Source organism: Podarcis vaucheri (assembly GCF_965113315.1).
Source record: "Podarcis vaucheri genome assembly, chromosome: 7".
Lineage (NCBI taxonomy): Eukaryota > Metazoa > Chordata > Lepidosauria > Squamata > Lacertidae > Podarcis > Podarcis vaucheri.
The window spans coordinates 68,034,361-68,057,886 of NC_138765.1; the positions used below are offsets into that span (position 1 = coordinate 68,034,361).

The 23,526-nt window shown below is 51.3% G+C and overlaps 2 protein-coding genes across 12 annotated transcripts in view; both read right to left on the reverse strand.

Annotated features, from left to right (window-relative positions):
- The window catches only part of TNFRSF25 (TNF receptor superfamily member 25), a 29,952-nt gene extending 28,138 nt beyond the window's left edge, over positions 1-1,814 (reverse strand). For all 3 annotated transcript variants that reach the window (XR_014221503.1, XM_082230319.1, XM_082230321.1), the window contains exon 1: positions 1,302-1,814. Coding sequence is in view for 1 of the 3 variants with exons in the window: in XM_082230321.1 (XP_082086447.1) it covers positions 1,302-1,334 (33 nt within the window). In the remaining 2 variants the exon portion in view is untranslated. The remainder of the gene's footprint in view (positions 1-1,301) is intronic.
- Positions 1,815-2,750: 936 nt separating this feature from the next.
- PLEKHG5 (pleckstrin homology and RhoGEF domain containing G5) overlaps positions 2,751-23,526 on the reverse strand; it is a gene marked incomplete at its 3' end in the record, with an annotated part of 102,060 nt that continues 81,284 nt past the window's right edge. For 6 of the 9 annotated variants that reach the window (XM_082229864.1, XM_082229862.1, XM_082229866.1 and 3 more), the window contains 13 exons: positions 21,022-21,198; positions 19,240-19,335; positions 18,013-18,063; positions 15,357-15,506; positions 14,662-14,772; positions 13,735-13,884; positions 13,084-13,221; positions 12,828-12,947; positions 12,328-12,460; positions 10,723-10,838; positions 9,320-9,507; positions 6,718-7,596; positions 2,751-5,108 (listed from right to left, as the gene is read on the reverse strand). In XM_082229864.1, the coding sequence (XP_082085990.1) occupies positions 5,099-5,108; positions 6,718-7,596; positions 9,320-9,507; positions 10,723-10,838; positions 12,328-12,460; positions 12,828-12,947; positions 13,084-13,221; positions 13,735-13,884; positions 14,662-14,772; positions 15,357-15,506; positions 18,013-18,063; positions 19,240-19,335; positions 21,022-21,198 (2,319 nt within the window). Of the gene's footprint in view, positions 5,109-6,713; positions 7,597-9,319; positions 9,508-10,722; positions 10,839-12,327; positions 12,461-12,827; positions 12,948-13,083; positions 13,222-13,734; positions 13,885-14,661; positions 14,773-15,356; positions 15,507-18,012; positions 18,064-19,239; positions 19,336-21,021; positions 21,199-23,526 lie in introns of those variants that run through there. The other 3 variants (XM_082229865.1, XM_082229863.1, XM_082229867.1) reach the window with 1 other exon arrangement.

Consider the following 23,526-nt stretch of genomic DNA (forward strand, 5'->3'; position numbering starts at 1 on the left):
GAGCCATTGCTTTGCTGGGGGGAAAGGATTAAATAGCAGCCCCCACCCCCTTCCACATGCACAAACTGGCTTGCAGCTGAAACCAGTCTCAGCACCAGAGATGAGTCAATGTCTTCTACTGCCCCTGGAGCTAGCTTTGGGGGTTCAGGAAAAGTTCCCTGTCCCGCATTGCCCCAGTGGTGGCTGGTGCCCATTGCGGCTCGTAGGAAGAAAAGTGGGGAATCCAACAGTAGGGGGCACTAGATAAACAGAGCCAACTCATTCTGGTTTTGTCCCTATCCTCCTTCCTGCTGAGTTGTAGGGGGGGCAGGGGGAGACAACCCTGAGGCTGAGGAAGCTGGCAGTCAGGGCCACAGTGTGGACTGGTTGCAAGAAGGCAGGTAGATGCAAGTTGACTGAGGTTGGTTGGGCAGTGACCCACTTACCCCAGCAAATGAGAATCTATACCTTCATCCTCCAACACCTCCAGGCTACTCTCCATTATGTCCTGCCTGAGGCAGCTGCCTCATTCTGCCTAACAATAGGGCCTTCCCAGAACTTAAGAAAAGGATCAGGCCAATAGCTCGCCTGGTCCAGCTTCCTGTTCTCACAGTGGCCAACCAGATGCCTATTTGGGAAGGCCGAAAGCACGACCTGAGCCCAAGAACATTCTCCCTTCCTGCAGTTTCCAGCAACTGGTATTCAGAAGCACAAATTCAGAAGCCATTGCGGCTGGTAGACACAGATAGCCCTCTCTTTCAAAGCCATCCAGGTTGGTGGCCATCACTGCTTCATGAGGCAGCGAGTTCCATAGTTTAACTATGCACTGTGTGAAGGACTCTCCTTTCTCTGTCCCGAATCTTCCGACATTCTGCTTCAATATCCACAAGTTCTCGTGTTGTGAAAGAGGGAGAAAAACTTTTCTCTCTGTGTTTTCTCCATGCCAGGCGTAATTCATTCACTTCCATCAAATCGCCTCTTACCTTTCCTCTAAACTCAAAAGTCCAAAATGCTGCAACCTTTCTATGTAGTGCATCAGCCCTCTGCTAGCAAGAACCCATTTGACGACCCCACAAACCTATGCTTCTATGACTACTAATGCTACAGCATTAGTCAATGTAGCCCCCGGAACATTTCCATGGCAGCGTTTCTGAACCTTAACCCAGCTCCACAATCTCCTTCCATGGGCATGGGACCCCAGAACAGCACTCAGATTCCCAAGTGGCAGCCAGGCCCCGTAGGTTTGTAGGACTGCATTAGGATATTGCCAGTTTCCTTGTTGACCCCTGCAAAACTTGCCCTCCCTGCGTTTGTCTACTTACCACAGCAGCAGCGGGTCGCTGCCACCTCATCATTCAAGTCCGGGATGAGGAGCCCATTATCTGCAAGGATCCCCAGAGGAACAGCTGTCAGGGGCCACTGGAGACTACCAGGAGGCCACCAAGGATGCAGCCTGGCAAGAAGGAGGCCCTGGGGAAAGCTATGAGGGCAGAGGGTGTCCTCAACATTTCACCCAGCGGACAGGTGGGAAATGAGGGCAGAGCCATCACAAGGAAGCCCTTCAGGCAAAACCACCGTGGGAGGAAGGAAATGTCTGTTTAAGAGCGTGGCTGTTCAGAGGAACCGTTCAGAAGTCCGCGGGAAATCCAAGACCAGGGCGAAAGGGGCAGCAAAAAGGGAGCTGGGCAGCGTCATGACTCGATCCGAGGTCTCCCCCAATGCTGGGGCCCTGTGGATAGGGGCCCTGATTCATCGCCCAATTTAGAGCAGTGCTTCGAGAGCTCTGCGGTGTAGAGCAAAGGGGAAATAAAAGGGAAAGCACTTCTCGTTTCCATTATGAGTTTTTTCTGCGAACTGCAAAGGACGTTGTCGCGAATGGGCTTCCTTGAAAGACACTGCTATGCAAATTAGTGCATTATCAATCTGCCCTGGAAAGAGTGACTCGATGAGCAGCTGAGTCAGCCCTTAGGGTTGCAGGGAACGTGCTGTTTCTGCCACAGCATTTCAAACAGAGCAGAATCAATGTGCATGTGTGTGCAAAGGACTTCATCCACAGCTTTGTCAGGTGCAGAAAAATGGGCACCTGCCCCTCCTGCTGTTTCAACCCCCAACCTTTAGAAACACAGGCAACTGGCTGCTTAAGTCTGGCCACCCATGAGACTGCTCTACAATGTTGGAAGCTGCCCAGAGTAGCTGGGGCAACCCAGTAAGATGTGTGGGGTATAAATAGTAACATTATCATTCTGGAATTTTCTTCGGAGAAATGTTGGAGGGTATGCATGTGAGGACAGAGTAGCAACACAACAGCAGGGCCTTTTCTGCAGTGACTCCCTGTTTGTGGAATACGCTCCCCAGGGAGGCCTGCCTGGCACCTTCCTTACGTATCTTTAGGCGCAGGGCAAAAATGTTCTTCTTCAAATAGGCCTTTGTTTGAAGTTATTGTCTTTTTTTTAGTATGTGCTCCATGTTGTAAACTGCCCCATGAAGTTCCAAACATAGAGTTGGTACCCCCAAAGGCCATCTAGTCCAACCCCCAGCAATGCAGGAATCTCAATTAAAGCATCGATGACAGGTGGCCATCCAACCTCTACTGAAAAACCTTCCTAAGCAGGGAGTCCGTCCCACCGCCAAACAGCTCTTCAATGAAGGGCGGAATATAAATTTAATAAATAATAGTACCAATAATAACTCCACACAGAAGATTTCTCTCCTCCACCCCCACCTTCCATTGCACACACACACACACACCCATAAAACAGAAAAACACAGAGTCAGAGATCTGGGTTATGTTTAATGGTTTATCTGTGACACTGACGGCACTGAGCAAGGGACATTAGCATTAGAGGGATGGCCGAAACCAACACATCTGCCTGATATCAGGAAGGACAAGGGCGGAGGGGTGGGCTCACGACCGTCAATACATAAAGTGGTATAAAAGGAACTGGCCTCGCCTGGGGGGGGGGTTGAGGTGGGTGCTAGGGAAATAGTTAAGCTTAATAAATAGGCAACTTGAAAACGCACACACAGAAAAAAAATACACCAGCCAGCTAAATCATGCACAGGGAAATGGACTGGGGTGGAGAAGAGGGTCTCCCTCAGTTCCCCCTTGCAGTCTCTGCTCTACACAGTGTAGCGCCCAATGCCAACTTATTATGGGCATAAAGGGCAGGAAGCTCTCGACAGACCCCCACCCCCTGCTCCCAGAAAAGGAGAACGACACTCTGTGCTTTGGGTTTTCCCCGTAGAGAGCAAAGCAAGCAGGGTCCCCATCAAACTGGGAGGCCTGCAAGCTTATTATTGCCAGAGGGGAGGTAAAAGGAAGGGAAGGGAAGGACGGGGCAGGTGCCCCAATTTGCCACCAGGGCAAAGGAAGAGAGCTCAGCACAGCGGGGATTCACTTTGGGGGGGGGGGAGAAGGGGTCCTTTCACCTCCATGTTTCCCAATAAAAGAGAGAAGGTTGCAAAGTGCAGGGGTGGTGGGACCCCAGTCTGCTGCCCTCATCATTTCCCCAGGGGTCTCCTATATCTCCAGTCCTTAAGCCAACATCCCTGCAAAGACAGCACAGCCTCTTTTGAGAGTGGCAAGCAGTGCAGGCCCCGGATCTTCTGCTCCATCCCAGTCTCTCGTATTCCCAACTTCCTGGCTCTGCCGTCTGTTTATGTAGGCCGCTCGGCCTCTCCACCAGTTCAGCTGCCCACTTTGCACTGCCATTCCTCATCACTTCGCCCTCCCCCAGCAACTTTCCTCCCTTACTCCAGAACCTGGATTTCCCAGCACGTCCCCCAGACCTCCCACGTCTCTGCTCCTTCCCGACATTCTGCTTCCCTCTTTGTTCCCCTGCTGGGCAGCCGCCCCCCCAGTGGAATCACTCGGGTGCAAAGCCTGGGCAAATGTTGCTGCATACACAGGACATGGGGCCTTGGAACCCATGTGGGCTATCGCCAGCAGGTTGGCAGGACCCCCTTGGTGGATGGCTTTCCTGGGCGCAACCAGAGAGCAACATCAACCATTTACGTGCCCTCACCAGGAAAAGCACCCTGGGCGCCCTTGCAGAAGATAGCAGCCATGCACGCCATTTCACTCATCAGACAAGCCATGTTGTCAAGGCAGGAGGACCTTCTCATTAGGACAGATCCACACAGAATGCACCCCCTCCCCACACCCTACAACTGCACCTGGGATCGTGGCCTCGCTGCAGAGGTCTCCGCAGTACGGAAAGGGAGACAGAGTGGAAGACCAGCCAGCTTCGCCATCTGGGTTTGCTTCCTTGATGTGGCCATTCTGCACATGTCCAGACCAAGAGGCAAGGAAGGGCGCCCACAGGGGGCAGAAGCAAAGCGAGAGACAGAGATCCATCTGACCCCCAGGGCCAGACAAAGTCAGTTGGCTGCTAGCAGTCGAATCTTATTTCAGCACGGGCAATGGGACAATACCCCCCACCGTCTAACAGCAGGGCTGTACCAGCACAGCAGGCATAAACTCTTGCTCTTTCAAGGAGTTTTGCACAGGAAGAACTGTTAATTAGTGGGACAGAGGGAGGGCATTAGGTTGGAAGCATCCCACAATAGTGTTAATGCCCAGGCGTCTGGGCATGGTACGAGATAACAGTCCTAAGTGCATTGTTTGGGAAAGACCCCTCCCCACTGCCCCACCCCAAAGGTCCTTGTCAAAGGGAGTACACTCTGTCTGCCTCTTACTCCCCCCCACCCAGAATGTGGGTGAAGCAGGAGAGGGCAAGGAAGAAGGAAATGTGGTCCTGGGAGGTCCGTGCATCCACCAAGAGCCGTCAGCAGGTGTGGCTGTCTCTCGTCTCCACCGCCAGGCTGCCTCTCGCGCACTCAAACCCAACAGTTGCCACATATGCATGGACCCCGGACACACACACATCGATGCATGCAGCTGCCTCGTCCCGTGCGGCACGGGCTCTGCTTGCAGGATAGTGCCCCTCGCCCTCGTGCCTGTGTCCTGCCGGGTCAGCAGGGCACCACCACCACCCAAGGAGCGGGCAAGGGGATCCGGTGCTGAAGGCTGGTGACGCTGCATAACTTAAGGATGATGTGGAACTCCCGGCGCCGGGCATGGCATCTCCTGCTTGTGGTTTGCGCTTCTCTGATGTCTTCATACTTCCCTGCAGCAAGCAGACCATCAGACAAAACAGGTTATTTAGATGGTTCGATTTTTCTAGGGGGAAAAGAGATGCTGGAGCTCTCCACGAACTTCTCCCTTCTTCTCTTAGAATGGCAATGGCCTGGGAGGTGCTGGAGCTGAACTCCGGTGAGCTCCAACTAGAAAAACAAGCCCTGTTTCTACCGTTAGCTACCATATTTTTCACTCTATAAGACGCACTTTTCCCCTCCTAAAAAGTACAGTGGTACCTCGGGTTACATACGCTTCAGGTTACATACGCTTCAGGTTACACACTCCGCTAACCCAGAAATAGTACCTCGGGTTAAGAACTTTGCTTCAGCTTGAGAACAGAAATCGCATGGTGGCAGCGCAGCGGCAGTGGGAGGCCCCATTAGATAAAGTGGTGCTTTGGGTTAAGAACAGTTTCAGGTTAAGAACAGACCTCTGGAACAAATCAAGTACGTAACCAGAGGTACCACTGTAAGGGGAAATGTGTGTGCGTCTCTTGGAGTGAATGCAGGGTGCACAGCTATCCCTGAAGCCAGAACAGCAAGAGGGATTACTGCGCAGCAATCCCTCTTGCTGTTTGGCTTCAGGGATAGCCACGCAAAGCCTCTTCAACAACATTTGATTCAGAATATTTTTTTTCTTGTTTTCCTCCTCTAAAAACTAGGTGCGTCTTATGGTCGGGTGCATCTTATAAAGCGAAAAATATGGCAAGTTCTTGCAAAAGGAGCGTGTGAAGGTGGAGGTAGCGGAACAAAGTGGGTGAGAGGATCAGGAAGAGAGCTGAAGCCTCTACATAAGAGGAGCCTTGCTGGATCAGGCCCATTCAGTCCGGCATCCTGTTCTCATAGGGGCCAACCAGATGCCTTTATTGGGAAACCCTTAAGTAGGACCTGAGCACAAGAGCAACATTCTCCCCTCCTGCAGCTTCCAGCAACTGGTATTCAGAAGCATCACTGCCTCTGACCCTGGAGGAAGAGCACATAACCGTCAAGTGTCCCTGTTTTCCCGGGAAATTCATGGAATTGCAGAAGAAACCCTGGCTTCTGCTTTCATTCAGGAATGTCCCATCTCCCTGCTCCAAACACGGGAGGAGGATGGGCCAGGGCTTGCACTTAGCAGGGAAACCTTCAGGAAGTGGAACCCTTGTGCGTGGGAAAGGCATTTCCGCACTGGAGCGGAGGCGACGGACTCGCGCAACGCTCTTGCAAGTCCCTCTCTGCCTCCACCAAAGTTGCTGCCACCTTTATGGCAGTGTGAGGTGCAGCATGTGAGGAAGAAGTGAGTGAGGAGGGAAGAGAGCAGCTACCAGGTAGGGGAGGTGGGCAGCTGACATGCGCCTCGTTTGGTGCCATGCTCCTGAGCAAGCCAGCTGACACACGTCCCGACTTTCTGCTGGTAAATGTTGGAGGGTATGAGAGCACAGCCCTCATGGCTAGCAGCCATCACTAGCCTTCCCCTCCACCAATTTATTCAATCCTCTTTTAAAGCTATCCAAATTGGTGGCCACCCCTGCCTCCTGTGGAAGGGAGTTCCGTAGTTTAACTACAGTAACCTATAATTCCCCCAGCCCAGCCCAGCCCAGTCTCCCCAGCAGCACTCACGAGGCAGTGAGCGTGGAGTTGAGCAGCAGCGTGGTTCGGATCCGGTAGAGCTGCGCCAGCGTCAGCTTGCGGTGCTGGCTCGCCTGCGGGTCCGACAGAGTCCGGCGGGCGGTGGGCAGCTCCTCTCCCCGGCACTCTCTGCCCAGCCAGCAAGGCGCTTGCAGCCCCGCAGAGGCGGCGGGCAACTCTGGGGAAATGCAGAGCCCGGCTGGTGAACCCTCCTCGGCCTCAGACAGCTCCGAGGTGCTGCTGTTGCTGCTGCTGCTGCCGCCCCCACCGGCCACCCGCCCTGCTTTGCCCTGTCTGTGGCCATGGGGCCCGTTAGTCCGCGGGGAGCCCAGCAGGAACATGGCCGGGCAGAGTTCAGAGAGGCTCTTGCTCTGGGCCAGCTGCAGGGAGGCTGGCAGCATCTGCAAGAGGTTTGCCTCTGATTTGGACTTGAGCACCTTGGTCTTGGCAGGCAGTAGCTGGACTGGCACCTGCCGCCGCAGTTTCGGGGAGCCGGTCCGTTGCGAGGGGGTAGGGGCGCCGTCCTCCTGCTCTGTAGACCCCCCAGTCTCCTCCTGCTGTTGCTGCTGCTGCTGCCGCTGCTGTTGATCTGCAAATTCCTGGAAGGAGGTGGGCGACAGGGTGCCATAGGCGCTGTCGATGGAGGCCGAGCGGCAAGACCCGGACTCCGGTTTGAGGCAGTGGTTGGCGGTGCTGGCAGGGAGGGCCTCGCCCAGTTCCATGGTGGGTGTTGTGGAGGAAGCTGTGGTGCTGATGGATGCTTCATCGGACTGGGAGCTGAAGGGACCCACCTCGAAGTCGGGGGAAGGGGGGTCCTCGCTGGCATCTACCACCACCACGGAGATGGTCTCGGTGGAGCCGTCAGAGAGGCTGCAAAGAAGAGGCAGGGAGACATCAGGAAGGCGCCGGTTGCCAGTTATCTTTTCAGATCCATTTAGGCTCAATTTCAAGAGAGGAGACTGACTAAATGTTAGGAAGAACGAGGCAAGGGCCTTCCTATGGTAACACCTCCACAATGGACCACCCTTTTCCTTGGAGGTCATAGGTAAAGGTAAAGGGGCCCCTGACCATTAGGTCCAGTCATGACCGACTCTGGGGTTGCGGCGCTCATCTCACTTTATTGGCCGAGGGAGCCGGCGTACAGCTTCCGGGTCAGGTGGCCAGCATGACTAAGCTGCTTCTGGCGAACTAGAGCAGCGCACGGAAATGCCATTTACCTTCCCGTCAGAGCGGTACCTATGTATCTACTTGCACTTTGATGTGCTTTTGAACTGCTAGGTTGGCAAGAGCTGAGACTGAGCAACAGGAGCTCACCACATTGTGGGGATTCAAACCGCCAACCTTCTGATTGGCAAGTCCTATGCTTTGTGGTTTAACCCACAGCGCCACCCGCATCCCTTGGAGGACATATGCTTCCATAAATCTAATTCCTGGACTACTTCTACTCCACCAGGCATTTTGGGAACTGAGGGAGAATGTGAGGTTCTTGCTACCCCTATTGGAGGTTTGTGGTGAATGAATGAGGATATTTTGTAATCAGAATGTTTCCAAAACTTCTGACAGGTAAGCCTGGCTCCTTCATTTCTGAATTAAGAGACCGAAAGTGCACTTCAGCTATTTACCAGGTATGGGGAGAAGTGTGAGGGGATAAGATGGACCCTCCTTCAGAGGTGAGCAAGTAATTATTTTTTATACATTAAAAAACAACAACTTGTTTTTGGCACAGTTCTTATCATGGGTTTTGTAGCATTCAGTTCTCCTGCACTCTGCAGCACCCCTGCAGCACCCCTGCAGGGCTCAGAAGCCCAGAGCCCCTTGCCTGCAGAGCTGGCAGCCCCTCAGCCCTCCCTTGTGGAGGGTTCCCTCACCCTCCTCTCCTCTCCCCTCTCCTTGGGAGTCCTCTGGGCAGCCGCTGCTGCCACCCCTGGTCTCTGAGCTAAAGAGGAGGTGCCTCCTGACACTGCCCAACAGGGGCCTGGGAAGCCAGCCCCAGAGGCACCATTCACCTGGGGAGCTTGCAGCCAGGGCTGCTTCAACAAACAGATAGTTATGCAAGCCTTTGGGAAGCAGAGATGTGAGAGGGCATCGGAGGAAGGAAAGAGGGACAGAGGCCAGCATTGCCCATGGCACCGCTGACCCCAAGCGCTGACTCCCACCGCTGACCCCACCACTGATTCAAGGCACCCCAGGGTGCCACGGCACACTGCTTGAAAACCACTGCCTTATGTCAATAACAGAGCCTGTGGCTCAAGGGCCACATGAGGCCCTCTGTATCTGGTGCTCAGGATTCTTCCTAAAGAATATCCCTGCTCCCCAGGCCACACTTCTCAGGGATCCTCCTTCACACACCTCAATGAAAGGGAGCCTGCAACCTTGGCATTATCAGCACCACGCTCTAACCAGCTGAGCTATCCAGGCAGATCTAAACTGTGGTGTGGGTGGGTGTAGAGGGGAAGCCTCTGGTTAGTGCATGGCTGGAAAATGGCCTTCTTTACACAGTAAGCATCACTTTTCCTTCCGGCCACACTCGGCACTGGCATGTGGCCCCTGGAAAACCCCTCTGCTCCTGCCTGTCTCCCCGCCGCAAGCATACCACTGCTGTGAGTCCAAGCTGTTGGTGCTCTTGCGGAGGATGGTGGGGGAGCTGGCTCCTGAGGTGCCACTCTCCCCGTCCTCTTCTTCTTCCTCTTCTTCTTCCTCCTCCTCCTCTTCTTCCTCAAGGCTTTGCAGCTGCTGCTGGCTGCGCTGGTGTTCCTGCAGACGGAGGTGCTGCAACTTGTTCTGCAAGAAGGTAGAGGAGGGATGGGATAAGTAGAAAGACCCAGCCGAGACTACAGTGGAGGGGTGTCGTTACAGCACATTTCGCACCAAGCACTCGCCGTCTCAATTTGCTCAAGATGTATCTAGGCATATGAATCAGCAGGTGCAGTTTTTATGCAAGTTGGTGCTATAGTATAGGCCATGGCTTCTTTGCTCCTCAGTGAGACAATTTGTGGTTTGTTGAACAAAGCATGGGTAAGGCGGCACTAAGGAGACCAGGAATAATTATTACGGATATAAAATTTATAAAGAAATGAAGGGGACAATTGATGAAAATTAAAACCTCACACTGGAAGAAGAAAGGAGAACTTCACTTACGAATTTAGAAATCACTAAATGTGTTAATACCAACTGAAGTCAATCACTGTAGCTGGGGTATAAGGGAATTTATCAAGAGTGGACTGTAATTGTAAAAAAATTAAAAGAGCCAGCAAGTGCCCTTGGTGGAGATAGATCCTCACCCAAAAGTGGACAAGCAAAGGGGAGAAGTTCTCGAGTGAGACCCCCAGAGTTCTAGATCACTGGAGGGGAAAAAATTATCAAAAGGGTGAGGGGCTATTGAAAAAATGGCACAGGGCACTGTCATTGTGGGCTGGCATCACATTAAATGCATTTTGTGAAACAAGTAGAATAAATGAGTAAAAATGAAAACAAAAAGATAAAACAAATATCAGCTGAACAAAGTCTATGGGCAGTGGGAGTCTCAATGCAAGTTCCTGGAGACAAAGGGCAGGAGTGTTGCTTGACTAGATGTGCTCCCAGCTGAAGAACTCATCTTCCCAGTGAGTGTAGGAGTTGGGAAAGAGAGTGGGGGGGGGAATAAACTGCAGCAAAAGAAATCTATTCATAGAATCACAGTACGGTAAGAGTTCGAAGGGGTCCTGAGGCTCATCCAATCTATCCCACTGCAATGCAGTAATTGCTGCTCAAGAATCCCTGGCAGGTGGTCATCCGACCTCTCTTAAAAAACCTCAAATGAAGGAGAGGAGGAGATGCTCCTTGGGTAGGAATGGGGAACGTGCAGCCCTCCAAGTATTGCTGGACTCGTTCCCATCGGACCCACCCAGCGTGGTCGAGGATGATGGGAGTTGTAGTCCAGCAATGTCTGCAGGGGCAACAGAGCGCCCACAACCTCCACCTTTCGGGGGAAATCCTCTTGGCTCCCACAGCACCCACCTGGGCATTGCAGACAGCCTCGATCCAGCTCCGGCACAGAGACTGCCCACTGGTCTGGAAGGTGTAGGCTCCCACCGCGCTCCGGAACTCGTTCAGGTAGATCAGCAGGAAGGAACCTGATGAGGAAGACAAGGGAGGGGGAGTCTGGTGTTAGGCTAGCAGTTACTCCTGCGTGCAGGTGACAAGGGAAAGCTGCCGCCGGCACAAGCTCGGCTTCAGGAAGCTGAATGGTGGAAGATTCAGGAAAGGTCGAAGAGCCTACTGGATCATGCCAGTGGCTCGCCTAGTCCATCATCCTGGTCTCACGGCGGCAGGTGGCCCAGTGGGGAGCCCACAAACGAGGACCCAAGGGAGGACTGCCCCCTCCTGTGGTTTCCAGCAACTGGTGTTCAGAAGCGATGCTGCCTCTGACCATGGAGGCAGCACATGGCCATCCTGGCTGGTAGTCACTGATATAGCTTTATCCTCCACGAATTTGTCCAAATCCATTCTGAAGCCACCCATGTCGGCGACCGCCCACTGCAGGAGAGGCAATGAGTAACTCTCCACAGTTCCTCTCTCCTAACACTAGAACTCATGAATATCCAATGAAGCCGAATGTTAGGAGTCTCAGGACAGGCAAACGGAAGTACATTTTTCCTGCAGTGCATAGTTAACCTGTGGGACTCACTCCTGCAGGAGGCAGTGGTGGCCAACGACGTTGACGGCTTTGAAAGAGGAGTTGACAAATTCATGAAGAAGGCTAATAGCCACGATGGCTGCGCCCTGCCTGCAGAGTTGCGGGAATCAATGCTTCTGAATACCAGTTGTTGGAAACCGCAGGAGAGAAGAAAGGGATCCTGTGCTTGAATCCTGCTTGCTGGTTTCCCACTGCGAGAACAGGATGCTGGACTAGATGGGCCATTGGCCTGATCCAGCAGGCTCCTCTGATGTTCAGCCTCTCAAGATCAGGCTCCTTAGGACTGCTAAGGGATTGTGCAAACTAAGAAGAATTCCATCCCCTCCTCCCTTTCTATGATTTATCTTCATCGACTGCAGAAGCAAAATCTGGATTCCTTTGGAGCAGGTTTCGACATTCTGCAGGGCCAGGATCACACAGCCCTTATCACAGGGCAACTGATGCACGCAGATTTTCCCCGGATTGGGAATATCTGAGTTTACTGTCGAGAAACTGTGGGCTGTCAGCTGGATAGGGAGAACATAGCATGGATAGGGAGAACACACCACAAAAATCCACACTAAACTCCCATTTGTGGAATGGTCTCTGCAGAGAGGTTCAGGCTGGTGCCTTCATTATACACCTTTAGGTGCCAGGCAAAAACATTCCTCTTTAATCAGGCCTTTGGCTGATTGACATCCAATGTCCTTTTAAAATGTATTGGGGAGGGGGTAGTTTTTATTTTTATTATATATTATGTGTTTTTATGTGGGTTTAACACAGTATACAAATAACAACAAGTGGATGAGTGCTTTGTTTACAAAAAGCAGTTGTGGGGGGCATCAGGATTGAGGCCGTGGCTGTGGCACAGCTCGAGGGGTCAATCCTAAAGTGCAGACATATACCAGTTGTCTGTGAAAAATACCCAACTCACAAACACCCCTCACCAGGATCCTTGAGCGCACGGCACACCAGCTTGTCAACCAGCAATGGTTGGCGGATGACCTTTGTGCGTTCGGCCTTCTTCACCGGTTTGGTGATGAGGAAGAGGTCCGTGAAGAGAAAGCAGTAAACATCCATCTGGAGAAGAAAAAGATCCCAAACGATCAGAGCATCCTGCATGGAGCTTGATGCAGGGGCGGGGGAGAGAGAAAGGGGCAGGAATAGGGACCCTTTCAAGAGAGGACAAGGGAGAATGTGCACCACATTAGTCTGCAAGTGAAATGTAACCCCCCCAAAAAAAAAATCCTCTCCACCCTCTCTGCACATGGAAAGCTAGTATGTCAGGGAAAAGACATTTCTGCCTAGCTTTCTGCATGCAAAGGCAGTGTCTCAGCCTCTGGCTTTGGGGGTAGAAGTTCCGGGCTGAATCACATGAGATCCCCTAGTCTGAGTTGCAATAGTAACAGAAAGAAGAAGAACATTTACCCTGCCCGTCAAGGCTTACCTTGCTGTCTTTGCCTTCTTTCATTTTAAGGCTTCCCTCCAGCAGAAGCTGCCGGGTTTCCTCGGCGGAGGTCCCTGGGATGGGGGCTGTCAGGTCCAGGCGCAAGAACTCCTTCAGGATCTGAGGAAAGGAGGTTAAAGCCAAAAGAGTTCAGGCGCCTGAGACACTCCCTCCAGCCACCCAGCCCAGGCTGCCATCTCGGGCACCCTTTGCCCACTCTTCTCCCCCACGTTGCGGCCACAGCCTCGCCACCCACCTTGTCCACTTCATCCGTGCTTCCTTCCACCACCTCGTAGGCATCGATGCGGCTCAGGATGCTGGCCAGGCGCTGCTGCTCCTGCCTCTGGCGCATGCGCGAGTTGATGTGGTTGATGAAGCGCTCCACCGAGTTGATCTGGAGGAGGGAAGCCCGCCAGAGGTTATACCCAGGGGGAGGCAGCAATAAGGCAAGGGCGGCACTTGGCTTCCCCAAACTGGGTGCCTTCCAGCTGTGCTGATCTACAACTTCCAGCAGCCAGCAGTTCAGCACTGATGGAGGGTGCTGGGTGTCCAGCAACATCTGGAAGTCACACGGTTTGGGGAGGCTGGCCCAGGCCAGATGTCTCCAGGATCCCCCAGAACCAGCGTGTGAATGCAACAGCCCTCTCCTGCTGCAGTCTTCCCCTGGAATCAAATCCTTAGAGGTAGACTGCTCTTGGTGATGGAGGTTCCATCGTGGCTAGACTTTGTCAGTGTTAGGTAGGTTCGCCTTCAAATGCAAACTGAACTGTGTTTCTCCCCATCCCAATGGAGTCCCGGCCCTTCCTGAGATGGATTTGGGAGCAAACATTTGCTGAATTCCTTGTGTCTCCCAACACACCATCACCTACACTAGCAGGTGTACCAGGGCACACTGGCAACACTTTACCATGGTGATGATGGCCTCTCGGGTGTGGGGGTCTTCCGTCTTCTTAAGCACCGACTTCAGCAGCAGAGGGTATTTGGTGAGGCGTTGGTGAGGCTTCACTAGCATGTCACTCAGCTTGAGCCGGTTACACTGTTTGTGTTTCTCGGCCCACTGCAAGTGGAAGAAGGGAAGCGTCAGTTCCTGGAGCCAAGAAACAGGCCACTAGCCAGTCTGTCACTACTAGCCAGGGGCTTAGCTCCCATCAGGAACACAAGCCTGCCCTGGAAAGGTGCCCATGCTGCAAGCCACAACCAGCCCTGGAATGGACAGTTTCCAAAAGGAGCCCTAGGTGAAAGACAGACTCATATTCTAAAGAATGGCCAATTCTTGGTGTTTTCAATAGTTCTGTCTCGGCCTCCAGACAAAACTCTGTAAAAGCAGTAACAGTCCGCTCTGCAGACTGTCTGCCTGGTTTGGACCAATCATGGAAAAGCAAAGGCACCTATTGGCTAGTACCCCTGACATCACCAACCCACCGCTTCCCCAGAAACTCCAGAGCCATTTTGAAACTGCTTTTAAGATTGTTTCCCTCTTTTAGCCAAGCAATAATCAGAGAGGATTAAGTATAGAATTGTATCATTGGCAGGGACCACCAGGGTCATTTTGTCCAACTGCCCGCAGTGCAGGAAGATACAGGGGATCAAACCCACAACCTTGGCGCTATCAGCACCATGCTCCAACCAACTGAGCTAACCACATGGCATTCCTAAAGTGTGGAGCTTAAACAGCCCCACATGGCTAGGAGAGGTGAGCATTGGGCATTGGCACCTCTGCCTAGCCAGCATTTGACTTGCTGGTGATGGATGCCTGCAGCTTTTCTGAATGTAGGACTCAACTTTGAGGACAGAGGCAGGTATGGGATTTGTAGGATGGTCACAGCCTCCTTACCGTGACGTAGATGCGAAAGAGTTCATTGTCCCGCAACAAGTTCCTCATGTACTCCATGCAGCCTTCCTCCTCCATGCAGTAGCGGATGTAAGGCTTGAAGTGGGAGCCAAACTGCAAGGGGAAAGGATCAGACTAAAGACACGGGTGCAGGGAGGCAGCAGCAGTGGAGCAAAGCAAGGGCCACCTGAGCAACCCAACTGGCCCTGCGCAGTGGTCCCAAAGCGCAGATTCTGGGAGCTAGACTCCCTTTTCCATTCTGCTCTCCAGCACCACTCCTGTTGATGGCCAGAGATGGTACTGCAGCTAGCAGCTCAGCAGAGACCACCTTTTATGAGGAGTCTGCTGGGTTGCATTTGGTCCCGGAAAAGCTGCTCACTCTGGTTTGGGTCCAACTATTGGATCAAAACCAAGCTAACACCAGATTTCCCGGCCCTCTTTCTCGGCCACCCAGTGCCCCCTGCCAGGCGACTTGCCTCACTTGTGGCACCTTCAACAGCCATATTTCAACCTTCATTACAACATGTTGGTATAATAAAACAGAACATGCTTCAGAGCTGGGGTAGGAGGCCTTTCGCGCTCCTCTGCTGCTGCAGTTCTGGGACACTGGAATGGTCTCCCGCTGTTGCTCAGGAACAAAGCACCACCCTCTCCTGGCTGCACCCGCATGTAGGCACACTCACTGCATGCACACCTACCATCTTGAAGCCCTTGAAGAAGTCCGTGGGGTCTAGCAGAGCCCGGCTGGTCCTGGCCTTGTCCAAAACAGGGGCCATGACGCTTCTCCAAAGAGCACGGTGCAGCTGGATGATTTCCTGGATGTTGCTGAAAAGACGCTCAGCTTCCACCTGCAGATTGGGGAAAAGCAGGCTCTGTGACCCTTCATACACTCTCAGCAGTGCCAGATTTACATATAAGCTAAACTAGCTATAGCTTAGGGCCCCACTTTCTTGGGGGGCCTCCAAAAAAATCTAAAGGGGGGAAAAATTCCAAAATATAAGATAAAAAACAAATAAAATAAAACCTACATTGTGTTTTGCGTTATGTAGGCTCCTATGATGTAAGTAATGGGCCCTGCCTGCTCCCTAAAATATCACTGGTTTGCTCATTTCTTTATATAGGGTGCCTACATTCTGCATGTGCAAATGGTTTTAGATACCTATTAGGTCCCTAAATTACCATATAGCATATATTCAACACAAAAAAGCGACAATTTATTGCTGACAGCTGGACATATGAAGGGCCCCATTCCCTTCAGCAGCTTAGGGCCTCATCAGACCTAAATCCAGCCCTGCACTGGAGTCACCTTCCAAGAAGAGCCCCCCTGGGTCAAACTCTCGCTTGCTACTGTCATTCAGTGCACAGTGCTCTCTCTGAACAGAGGTGCCACACAGGCACTGTGGCAGGAGCCATCGAGAGATGGACACATGCACCCAGCCCCCAGGCTCCACCATGAATTTGGCCGATCCCCTTTCAAAGCCACCCACTCCAGCAGCTTCCAACACGTGGTGTCCCACAAAGAAACTGCAAAGGGCGTGAAAGTCTACAGTGCCTCTCATCTGTCCCAAATCTCCTTCCATTCCACTTCACCAGATTATTTCAGCTTTCAGACGGTAAGAGCTGTTTGGCAGTGCAATGGTCTCCCTCGGGAGGGCTCTCCTTCCTTGGAGGTTTTGAAGCAGAGGTTGGATGGCCATCTGTCATGGATGCTTTAGCTGAGATTCCTGCATTGCAGGGGGTTGGACTAGATGACCCCTGGGATACCCCTCCAACTCAACATTTCTTTGATTCTGTTATTCCACAACACAAGAGGTGGCAGTGTGGTGTGGCGGTTAGAGCAGGACCCAGGAGAGACCAGGGTTGAAATTCCCCCACCTTGCTCAGTCCCAAACCGCACTGGGTGACCTGAGGCCTGTAAGTGACTATCAGCCTAACCTACATCACAGGGTTGTTTTGTTTTTTTTTATAAAATTTTTATTGGTTTTACAAGAGTTTTTATAACAAACAAACATAAAAGAAAAACAGACAAACAAACAAATATAATTTCAAAATGTCCTTTCATAAACTTCTTTCCTCGGACTTCCCCATACCTCCCCTTTCTGCATCCTCATGTCCAAGTTTTATAGCAACATATAAATGTTTTTTCCCATCCTAATTCATCATAGTCCTTTCTTAATCTAATCTTATATTACTGCAACCCTTTCTCTCTGTAAAATCTCGACATTCTAAACCTACATCACAGGGTTGTTGTGGGGAATAAATGAGGAAGGGGGTGGAACCATGTGTGCCACTTTGAACTCCTTAGAGCAGGCATAGTCAAACTCGGCCCTCCAGATGTTTTGGGACTACAACTCCCATGATCCCTAGCTAACAGGACCAGTTAGCTAGCTAGCAGGACCAGTGGTCAGGGATGATGGGAATTGTAGTCCCAAAACATCTGGAGGGCCAAGTTTCCCTATGCCTGCCTTAGAGGAAAGAAGGCCTGATAGAAATGCAATCAATCAAAGTCATCCCAACTGTTGAAAACTCAGGTGACAGTTCTTAAACAAAATACTTCCAGGTCATGTGGCCAGCATGACTAAGCCGCTTCTGGCAAACCAGAGCAGCGCACGGAAACACCATTTACCTTCCCGCCGGAGCGGTACCTATTTATCTACTTGCACTTTGACGTGCTTTCATACTGCTAGGTTGGCAGGAGCAGGGACCCAGCAACGGGAGGTCCCCCCATCGCGGGGATTCAAACCGCCAACCTTCTGATCGGCAAGTCCTAGGCTCTGTGGTTTAACCCACAGCACCACCCACGTCCCGTGACTTCCAGGATAGGCGAATCCTAAAGGCACCGAAAGGATGGAGCCGTTTTCCTTTCCCCAGCTCTGCTCTGCAGTCCGATGCAACTACATTTATCCAGCATTCCTTCTCAATCAAAGAGGTTGAGTGGGTTTTCGTTGAGAAAACCTGATCAACGCACCTCTGGGACCCAAGAGAAGCATTTGCATGATGCAAGAGTTGCCTTAGGTATATCTCTTTCATCTCTTTAAATAGCTTCTGTGTGCCACAAGCCTACCAGAGCGTCGTGTGGTTAAGGTAGTTCTCCAAACAGTGAAAGATCACAAGACGGTTTCTTGTCAGAAATGGGGGTGGGAGGGGGAAAGAAAATGGGCCACTTCCTCAGAGCAGAAAAGAGACCAGCAGGGCAGAGGGGAGGGTGCTTCAGAGACGGCGTTTCGCTACAAAGCCACCGGGAGCAGGAGGCAGACCCTTGCTGGCACAGGAAAGTGAGGTTTGGCCCTGGAGGGTGACATCTGACATTTCTGGGGCAACAGCCGTGTTCAAAGGGAGAGGATGCTAGCTTACCTCACAAAGCAGCCCCGATTCTTGCAAGTTCAACAGGCAACACAGGAACAGCTGAGGAGGAGAGAGAAATGAGCTATTGCAATGGGGCTCGGTTGTGGGGGTCGCCGTTTGGTTAGAGAGCCAGCAAACAAAGGTGATGTTGGTCATGATCCAGGGGTTTGGATCTGACACTGCTTTAAGTGAAGGGAAAGGGATGCTTCCTGGGCAGGGACAGAATGACCACTGTATTTCATGCACTGGGAACCTCAAAGCTAGATTACTGCAATGCACTCTCTGTGGGGCTGGTCTTGGTCTTGGTTTGAAAGCTCCAGCTGGTGCAGAATGCAGTGGCCAGATTGCTGACGGGGGCATCTGGCTGAGAGCATGTGACGCCTTAGTTAAAGCACCAGCCCTGCCTGCCTGTCTACTATGCAGCCTGGTTCAAGGTCGTTGTATTAATTGACGAAGCCCTGAACAGCTTCAGCCCCAGGGTACTCCAGGGACCGCCTGAACCCTTATATCTCAGCTGGGGTACCAAGATCCTCTGCAGGAGCATCGTTGGTCGTTCCCCGAGCAGGTGTGGCTTATTTGACAAAAACAAGGAACAGAGTCTTCAGTGTCATTAACCCTGTTCTGTGGAACTCCCTGCCACTAGAGCTTCAGCAGGCACCTTGTCTTTCAACTTTTAAACACCTGCTGAAAACTTTTCTATTCCATCAGGCATCTATGCAGGCAATTGAGAGCACATTGTTCCATAAACCATTTCTGGTTTCAACTTTTTTATATATAGCTTGCATTGTATGGTTTTATGCAAGGGTTACGTTCTGAGACACCGCACACATGGTGTATAATTGAAACTCACTGAAAAAGCCTGCAAACACCCTGATCGGCCCCATCCCCCCCACCCCATTCTGCCCTTTTAGTGACGTTTTAGTGGCATCTTTATGTTTCCGGGTCACTTCCGGGTTCAGCACGATGTGGTTGTACACGGTCGCACACATATTGAACATGCTTAGACAGGGGGCTACCTGTATTTTTTTATAAACCACACTGGTGTGTGTGTGTATGTGTGTGTGTGTATGTATGAAGAGCAGTATTTAAATATTTTTTATGAATTAATGAATATGCTTCAAGACTTCTGTGTCCTCAAACCCAGCAGACAGGCAGGGTATAAATGATAAATAAACTTCTTATTATTATTATTATTATTATTATTATTAAACACACCCCTTCATCTAAGACACTTACATCTGTGATGACCTTCAGCTTCCTGATGTAGGAGGCTTCTGTGTGCAGTAGTTCCCAGATAGCTTCCTGCTGGTGGCATTGCCGGCGTGTCAAAACCTAGGAGGGTTAAGAGTCAGAGGCAGGGTTAGGGGCTTCTTATTTTTACCATTACTTTCCTAAGAATATGACAAGCCCCCTTCTGAATCCATTCCCCCCAGGGGTGGGGAACTAGATCCAGCCAGTCACATCCTGGGTTTCCCCACCCCCAGAGGACCACTCTGACGAGTGCGTGGGGCGCCAGCCACCTGTCAATCACCTGACACCAAAGGAAAACCAAGGCCAAGTGAGGCTCAAAGGGACCGCCCATCAGCCGACAGCCCTGCTTCCTCCAAAGAGTCAGTAGCGCAGTGAATTGGCAGGCTCGAAGCTTCTGGGGAGCCCACAAGCAGGGCTCCCAGTACGTTTCCGAGCACAATTCAAAGTGTTGGCGCTGACCTTTAAAGCCCTAAACGGCCTCGGCCCTGTATATCTGTATATCGTCCAGCCCAGACACTGAGGTCCAGTGCCGAGGGCCTTCTGGTGGTTCCCTCACTGTGACAAGCGAAGTTACAGGGAAGCAGGCAGAGGGCCTTCTCGGTAGTGGCACCCTCCCTGTGGAATGCCCTCCCATCAGATGTCAAAGACATAACTACCTGACATTTAGAAAACATCTGAAGGCAGCCCTGTATCAGGAGGTTTTCAATGCTTGATGTTTTTATTATGTTTTTAGATATGCCATTATGTTTTTAGATATGGTGGGGTATGAATAATAAAATTATTATTATTATTGAAAGCAAACCCCTGCCCTGTTGGTTGACCCCAGCATACTGGTATACTATTCCTAAAAGTGGAGGTTCCACTGGCAGAACTTACCCTGAATCTGTCCAATCCCTTTGAATAAATCAAAGCCATCTAAATTAGCATCAGCCTGCCCCTCATCCAGGGATGCAGATTTCCACAAAGTTAATTGTGCGGGGGGGAGAAAGGACTTCCCTTTTGTCTGTCTTAAATCAGCTGCCAGATACCTTCACTGGGGTAGGGGGTTCAGGTTAAAGCTTTATTGGAGAATTGAGCCCAGCTAGGTCAAGATCACAGCAGCCAGCCTTCTCCGTAAAAGTATAAGAAGAGTTGTCTGCTGGATCAGGTCAATGGCTCATCTAGCCCAGCACAATTCAAAGTGTTGGTGCTGACCTTGAAAGCCCTAAACGGCCTCGGTCCAGTATACCTGAAGGAGCGTCTCCACCCTCATCGTTCTGCCAGGAAACTGAGGTCCATCTCTGAGGGCCTTCTGGCGGTTCCCTCACTGCGAGAAGCCAAGTTACAGGGAACCAGGCAGAGGGCCGTCTTGGTAGTGGCGCTCGCCCTGTGGAACACCCTCCCACCAGATGTCAAAGAGAACAACAACTACCAGACTTTTAGAAGACATTTGAAGGCAGCCCTGTTTAGGGAAGCTTTTAATGTTTGATCCATTACTGTATTTTAATATTTTTTGGGAAGCCGCCCAGAGTGGCTGGGGAAGCCCAGCCAGATGGGAGGGGTGTAAATATATTATTATTATTATTATTATTATTATTATTATTATTATTATTATTATTATTATTATTATTATTATTCTGCTCTCACCATGGCCAACCACATACCCCCAAGGGGAAACCCGCAAGCTTGACCCGAGAACAAGAGCAGCTCTCTCCCTTCAGGGTGGCTTTCAGAACTGGAATTCCGAAGCGCCAGCTGGACGGCAAAGGGGTCCTGCTCCCACCTCACCTCTGTGCCCTCAATGATCTCCTGCCAGCTGTCCTCCAGGCACAGGGTAGCATCGTCATCCTCTTCCTCCTCTTCCCAGGAATCCTGATCGAAGCGGAGCTGCTGGGGGAACTTGGGAAGGCCGAAGTGGCTGTAGGAGTGGAGCCGGCTTTCCAGCTGCTCCATCTTGTCCATCTCCTGGAGGGGCACAGAAAGGAGGGCTGAAAAAGGAAGTCTGGGGGTGCCGCTGCGCGGTGCCAGGGGTGGTGCCCTGGTTGGAGTGCCGGACTAGGACCTGGGAGAGACCAAGGTTCGAATCCCCGCTGAGTCACGAAGCTCACCTGGGGCCAGCCACTGCCTCTCAACCTGGCCTCCCTCACAGGGGTGTTGTGCGGGACCACGTGGGGAGGGGGAAAGGAGGCCAGGGAGACGAGGGTTCGAATCCTGTTTCCCATAACGGCCCGCTGAATGAATGAAGAGAACATCCTCTCCTAGCTTCCTGTCCTTTGGCAGCTGGTTCCCTGAGGTGGGTATCATGGATGGACAAGGACCTAAAAGAAGCCTTCTTGGACCAGACCAAAATAGTATAGGATTCTACCCGCCGCCCCCCCCCCGAAAAAAACCAGGCTACTACTGGTCCATGCTCTCCATATGAACCGACCCAGGCCTTGCAAACATCACCTGAGGCCCTTCTCCATGGGCCACCTCACAGGAGGTCTGGAGAGTGGCAACACAAGAACAGGCCTTTTCAGTGGTGGCTCCCTGTGTGTGGAATGCTCTCCCCAAGGAGACTCACCGGGTGCCTGTTTAGTGTTTAGTGTATTTGTCTCTCATTTGTGTTACGTAGTAACTCTATAAGCAGGCCTTTGGCTGATTAAGCAATCTATTGCCTTTCAAATATGTTTGTGGGCAGTGGTTGTTGGTTTTTGTTACAGTCATGTGTATTTTGTGCTTTCATTTTGTGCTTTTATGCTGCAAACCGCTCTGTGATCTTCAGATGAAAAGTTGTACATAAATGTAATTTATAATGATAATAAAGAATAATAAAATATCATTAGGCATCAGGCAAACCATCTGTTCTTCTTCAGGCCTTTAGCTTTAATTAATCTTGAGTAGTTGGGATGTTTCAATCCTGCCTATTAAAAACAGGATTGTCTTCTAGAGTTTTCTCTCCTACTGGTTTTAAACCCATGGGTTTGTTTATTACAGCGTCGTTTTGAGTTCCTTTTTGTAAAATAACTGAATAAATTTAAATAATTGTTAATAATAATAATAATAATAATCTATGACTGGCTGTGGTTCTCCAAGGATTCAGGCAATAGTCTTTCCCAAAACTGTCTGGCGATGCCAGGATAGAATCTTGAAGACTTTTTCATCTAATGCTGAGCTATTCTGTCCCCTGCCTCTGATTTCCCAAAATAGGGCATAAAGGAACCAGCCTGCTCCCACCGATGCTTCCCGGAAAAGAGTATTAAGTAGCACATGACCCCCTGATATCACGGATAACAGGCCTCCCTCCCACTGCCAGCTGCCGTAACTGAGGCCACCGGAAGGCAAGGAAGCTGCAGTTCTTTCCTTGCGCTTAGACCCAGTTCCATGACCTACTGAACTTGGTAACTAGTGCCTGAAGATTCATTCACAATTACCTTTGCTCCACATTTCTAGGCACTGGTCCGGGCTTTCTGGGACTGTGCCCGACAGCTTTTTATTTTTGCCTTGCCGCTTTCCCCTCAAAAATCTGCTCTTTGCTGCTGAATCAGAGCAAACAGCAACCTGAGGGGAACAAAAATGGCTGTTTTCTCCAATTCAGCGCAAAAGAGTGGGTTTTCATGGGTGGGGAAAACGTGCTCAGACATGGAGCAGGAAAGCATGGACATGCACCTAGAAAGTGAAAGGTTAAGTATGGATGGGCCTTGAGTTTATTTCTTTCCTCCTCCCTCCCAAGCCCTTTTCCTTTTGTGCCGTGTCTTTCAGAGAGCAACCTTCACTGGCCATCCTAACGAATCACTGAGGGGGCAAGAACTGCCCTCCTTAGTTGATCTGCATGGATCAGCCAATGAAAGGGGGGGTTGTGTGCTTGCGAGAGTGTCACTGTCTGCTTTTGTGTGCGCACACATCCTATAAATGTGTGCATGCAAGACTTGAGGAGGCCACACCCACCCCGACATGCTCCCTCCTCACACACCAGAGGGATGGTCAAGGGTGAACCGGCCCCAAAAGAGATGAGCCACAACTGCCTGTGCTCAGACATTCTGCCTCCCATAGTGGAAAACCAGATAGGAACCTAGGAAACTGCCTTCTGCTTAGTCAGGACATTTGTCCATCTACCTCAGTATTGTCAACACTGGCTGGCAGTAGCTCTCCAGGGTCTCAGGCGTACCTGGAGATGCCAGATGCAAAGCAGATTGCTCTACCCCATGGGTAGGCAAACTAAGGCCCGGGGGCCAGATCCAGCCCAATCGCCTTCTAAATCCGGCCCGCGGACGGTCCGGGAATCAGCATGTTTTTACATGGGTAGAATGTGTG